Here is a 5,848-nt window from a genome sequence, read left to right as displayed (position 1 = left end):
CTTGCGTCACTTCATTCATTGCAATTGGTTAAATATTCCAGCATTGTTAGAGCAAAAGCACAAACAAAGCAGCTTGACAACCTTGATAAAATAAGAAAATAGAGAACATGCAGTTGTGATATTTAAACTCGCTTAAATCACTGCACTATCCTGACTACAGGAAGAAAATGCAATTTGATTCTGCTGCCTTGATGGGAATGCACAAACTTTGTTCTAGAAAAACAGTATTGTATATTTTAAAGTTGAAAAAAGAATCAAATTAGCATCTGCAATCATGTACTTGTCTGGTCAGCCACCTCAAGCATATAAAAAGCTTCAAGTAAGTGGAGGGATGGAAAGATGCTACCAATATAGTATCAGGCCTGGTGGGCTTTGGCATGCCCATGCCAGCCCAGGTGTTGATACCTGGCTTCTTTGCCACTGGGGGATCAAGGGCTTCTATTCATATAGAAGCCTTTGAACAGTCCAGGAGCAGAGTCACACCTTCCATTTAAAGCACATTCCACATCCATTTAAGGCACATGGCTTCCCCCCAAAGAATCATGGAAAGTGTAGTTTGTTAAGGTTGTTGGGAATTGTAGCTCTCTGAGGGTGGAACTACAATTCCCAGAATTTTTGGGGGGAAGTCATGAATATTAAATGTGCACTGAATATGCTTTAAATGTATGGTATGGATGTACCCAGGTGACCTTTCTTTTAATTCTGAAGATGTTTGACTTGGTTACTGTTTGATATTATTTTATTGTCCAAGCATTAACAGATTTTTATCTGCTCTTCAATTCACAGGTAAGGTGTTATGTGACTGAAGTCAGTCATTGATTTCAATGGTTCTTCTCTGAGTATGATTCTGTTGGATACCACCCATCATTATGTATTTTTAGTGTGCTTTTATTTTGGTTATTAGCTTCCTTGAGTCTGTGGACAGAAATGAAGGATACTGAAAAAACAAACAATTTCTGTCAGATCATCCAACATACGGAGAGATGTACTACCAGATGGCAGCTTCCCCTGGAGACTCAAAGTCTGACCATCTTTCTGAAGAACTATTTACTCAAGTTATCTTTGGTGGCAACAGGCAAGGGTTCATTTGATTAAAGGGTGGGGCTTAAATGTACATTGTATCTAGTCTGAGTACCTCTGTGTTTTTGTGTTAAGGGCTGGTACAGTGCAGTGGCGAAAACAGTGAACCTCTTAGTTTAGACAACAATGCTCTGTGGCCTCAGGCAAGCCATTAGTCAAAGCACAGTATCTGCAAAATGGGAATAATACTACAGGCTTGTTGTAAGGATCACCAAGATGTTTGTAAACACTGAAAAGCTCAAATGCACACAAATGTATTGTATCTGAGGAGGACACTGTACCCAACTATTGCCTCTCAGAAGTATTGCCTCTATACTGTCATCTTCATGCCAATTGACTTTGGATGTTCAGAGGTGCCACTGGCTTTTCCCACAATATCTACCAGTGGGAGGCACTCATAGGGTACGCTTCCAAGAATACATAAGTGATCAAATGACAAATATGAATGCTGCTATGTGTACTTCAGAACATCTTTCTATCAGCTGGGCAGACACACCCTGCAATTCCCTTGTTATTCAAAAAGTGGAAAGGGGAAATTATACCTGATTAATTTTACTCAGTTTTTAACACTGTTATCTGAAGAAATCATCCCTCCTGCCATGGGACCTACTCAAACACTCCTGAGGCAGAAACTATCTACAGTAAAAAAGAATTTTACAACCACTGTGAAAAATAACTTCAGTGTATGTACTGACAGATACTATATATAATCCTTAAAGTTCTACTCGAAACCCTTTTTGAAAAGCAGTGGCTCACAGCCTCAACTATTCACACCACTACTGTAAAGATAAACTGCAAAGAACATGTATCAAGCACACAGATTCAGAAATTATATATAATCTCTCCTATCACACTGCTCATTTTGCACCATTCCACCTACAGCCAATTTATAGAAATCATTGTATGTCTCTAGATCTAATATAAGGATGACTCATATATAATGGCTAGTCTTTTATGCACTATTCCCTACTTTCAAGGGTTATGTAGAGACTAAATTGTAAAGCAGATTGCAAATCATCTTTCTTTGAAAGGCTTTAAAGAAGATTCTATGAGAGATACTTTAGAAATTCCCTCCCCTCCCCTGACACCAGATGTTTTCTACGAACACAGTATTTTGAAGGAGCCTGTGAAAGTAACCTACTCCCTCCAGTAAGGTTAGTTTGTTAGAATTACTCTTTACAAGGTTCTCTGCAATGCTACTCAATATACTAGATATGTGACCATATTTTCTGCCACAATTTTCTTCTTTCAACACCTATGCCTGAATATGTCTTGTATAACTCAAAAGCTCAAATAAAAAATCTTGAACATTATCTGGTGCTTAATTCTTTTTTCACCACGCTACTGTCATTGATAGCTATTTCAGCTAACTATTGTTTAGCAATAAGGGAGGGACATGATCACAAATCACCCTCCCCCAAATCTCCACCCTCAACCATGGCTTGGTGTCACAGCTGATAATCAAGAACACCCCCTGAACACCAGTTAACCATGGTTACTATTTTGGGAACATTATGCCTGCACCCCTTATGACTCTGATCTGGCAGAGGAACTTATTACCTGGTCTATTTTAACTGGAATAGAGGTCTTTAGTTATTACAAGTGCGGGCAAAACATTCCCTAGTTTGAGATGTTTGTACAGATTTGGTGATAAATGTTTTGAGATCAAGTCAGCATCTCTGGGGTTCCCTGCTGCCATAAAACAATGGGAGATCTGATTTAGTGTGTTGGTTTCACTTACATTGATTGAACAAGACTTTAAAAAGTATGTCATGCTAATTTTATGTACTAAGTATTTGAATAGTTTCTCCAAAAGTCAGTTAAATGAAGTATTTGCCTGGAGAGGAAAATTCAAGCTGCTACGTTCAATGTGCTTTAAGTGTTAGAGTCAAACAAATTTGAATCTTTATTTGGAAATGATCTTTATTAAACTACTTTTAAATAAGCTCTTAAAACAACTCAGTAACATATAGTCGACTCTCAGCTTATGTGGGGGTTAAATTCCACAGACAGTGCATAAAGCCAAAATCATGTATAGGCAAGACACACTCTCCCTGCACCTCCAAGCACTCTCCCAAGGTGAGTGTAGTGGCAGGTGGGATTGCCAATGTTTGTTTGTTTTAATGGATGCCTGCCCCTATTTGTTTAAGTTTAAATGCATGTAGGTTGCAAGTCAATTGTATAAAATTATAAAGGAAAAAAAAATAAGGTACTGAAAACTATTTTACCATACTAAATTTAGTATCCCTCAAGAGCTGTGTGCATAAGCATGTGCTTTCTAGGGCTAGTCACTTCATAAATAGCCAATTACAACCATGATTTTATATTTCATTAGTATTATATTCATTTCAGTTGCCAAATTTGCACAGTACTCATTTCTAAAAGTGGAACATTTTCCATGGAAAAAATATCACTTGAAAAATTTCCAGAAATGTTTTCACCCCACAGCACTGTAACAATATATTTGGTCTACAAATATTTGCATTAGTAAGTAGTCTCTCTCTGTATACAAGCTGGAAATTAGCTATCGTTCCATTGTATCTAATTACATGTTCTACATAACTCAAAGACTAAAATATTCATTTACTAACAGAAATTGGTCCAACAAAACTCTCTCATATTATTTCCGGTTTCCATTTTTAAATATATCATTGTATGCACATTTTCCCAACTGGGTTATGCCTCCTTTCCTCTCCCTCACAAGAATACCATGTAGATATCTATAATTAGAATAAGCAACCATAACATACACATTTGAATGTTAACGTTCCCAACTGTACATCTCCCTTGGACACTGCTTTTGGGAAAAAAACATTCCCAGTGCTACCCAAAACACTGTTCATCTGTGCCAATACATACTTTTCACAGGGGAAAGGCCTGGGAATAGATTCCCCTTCTCATACAATTAATCTCAATGGGGAAAAAATACTAGTGTCATATCACAAGAACCCCTCCATGTATCTAAACTCTCCCCTTAATTTTCAGATTACAAGATGGTGTAAAAAATAATGAAATTGTTATGTGCAGTTGCTTCTTACTTCTGTTCCCTGCATGCCACAAAACTTCAGTTAGTGACCTTTTTTTATTTGGACTCGGTTACCAATCAACATTTTCCTGGGCTATTTAGTCAATGGAAATTAATTCAGTGAACATGCACTCTTTTTCTTTAGTTTGCGCCCAGCTTCCAATAGTACCCATTAAAAGTAAGAGAATGAAACCAAAACATTGTTTTTACCTGTCTCAGTTTCTGGATGAAGACGCTGCTCTTTTTCATTCTGCAGAACTTATCACCTTGTGCCATATGCTGCCTAAGTCACCCAGTACTTTGACTCAGTTACTTTTATTTTTCCTTTCTGGACCAGAAAGTAAAGAAGTAGCTGTGCCCAAAGCAGAAGTTCCTTCTGAGCTGAGCTAGTCTCCTCCCTGTATTCAAGTTATTCCTTGGTCACACTGTTGAAAGATTACACTTGGGCACTTTATTTTCCTCCCTCATGAAATCCCCACAAAGAGAGACTTGAACCATCTTATTGCTCTTATTTGTGTCAACGATGCTGCCTCCTCCGCACTGTGGCTATCAATTCAGGAAGGGGGGGGGAGGGACAGCTGTTACGACAAAGAACTGGATGAATCTCTGGCTAGATAGGGTGCTTTTGTGTGATGCCAGATCATGTCAATTATGTGCCATGTTTTCCTGAATAGTTCATTGTTTACCCTTTGCTTGCCCTGTTTGCACTTTCTACAGCATCTTCATCCTTCAGGATTCTCCTTTTCAATTTCAGAATAGTAAAGCAACAGTAGTCCTGGGCTGTACCACATTTATCTATTCTGATATTAAACACATGCACCAACCACCAGTCATGTTTCCTTTAAAGCTATTTAGCAATCTGTTTTGCATAATGTCCACAAACACACAGGGTCAGCACCACACATTGCAAACCAGTCATCCATCCTGTCAAAGAGCTACAGGCTCCACAATGCCCTTTAACCACATTCACATTTGTTACTTCAAAATACACCAAAGCATCAACGCTACAGGATCTTCCTTACTCTAAACCCACTGTATTTGCCATATGTCAAAGTACATGTGTGTGCTCATGTGCATACCTCCCTGACCACTGGTCAGCGCCTGAAAACAGTTGTGATTAATTTACAGCTGTCATTTGCTAAGCTGATATGACCAATACTCATTTTGTCAGCATACAATTCGATGAATTTTAGCCGCACATGGACAGATATACCTATTTACATATTACTTTAAACCCTCAAATTTTGCTCTTTTACAAACACACAGAAATAGACTACCGTATTTTTTGCTCTATAAAACTCACTTTTTCCCTCCTAAAAAGTAAGGAGAAATATGTGTGCGTCTTATGGAGTGAATGCAGGCTGCGTAGCTATCCCAGAAGCCAGAATAGCAAGAGGGATTGCTGCTTTCACTGTGTAGCGATCCCTCTTGCTGTTCTGACTTCTGAGATTCAGAATTTTTTCTCTCTTGTTTTCCTCCTCCAAAAACTAGGTGCGTCTTGTGGTCTGGTGCGTCTTATAGAGCGAAAAATACGGTATGTATTCCACATCCTGGAACACTATGCTCCTCCTTTCTTGCATGTCCTTCCTCCCCCCCCCCCCAGCTGCCCACCTTCCTTTTCCAGACCAGGATCCCCTTTGTCTATATATTAATTAGGCCCTTAGTAGCCATAAACAAACAGCACAAAACTGGTCATGCCAGCAGCATTAAGACTGGTTCCCTGGCCCTACCCTCTCCATTTCA

General features: G+C 38.7%; 1 protein-coding gene across 3 annotated transcripts in view; it reads right to left on the bottom strand.

Moving 5' to 3' along the window:
* The window catches only part of FBXL20 (F-box and leucine rich repeat protein 20), a 64,214-nt gene that overhangs the window by 56,095 nt on the left and 2,271 nt on the right, over positions 1-5,848 (bottom strand). Inside the window, exon 1 of one of the 3 annotated variants that reach the window (XM_080978331.1) lies at positions 4,316-4,369. The exons of the other annotated variants lie outside the window; for them this stretch is intronic. Coding sequence (XP_080834457.1) covers positions 4,316-4,354 — 39 coding nt within the window. The 5' untranslated portion in view covers positions 4,355-4,369. Of the gene's footprint in view, positions 1-4,315; positions 4,370-5,848 lie in introns of those variants that run through there. 3 annotated transcript variants of the gene reach the window in all.

This window comes from Podarcis pityusensis, assembly GCF_964106645.2.
Source record: "Podarcis pityusensis genome assembly, chromosome: 13".
Taxonomy (NCBI): domain Eukaryota; kingdom Metazoa; phylum Chordata; class Lepidosauria; order Squamata; family Lacertidae; genus Podarcis; species Podarcis pityusensis.
This window is presented reverse-complemented; position numbering and strand designations above follow the sequence as displayed.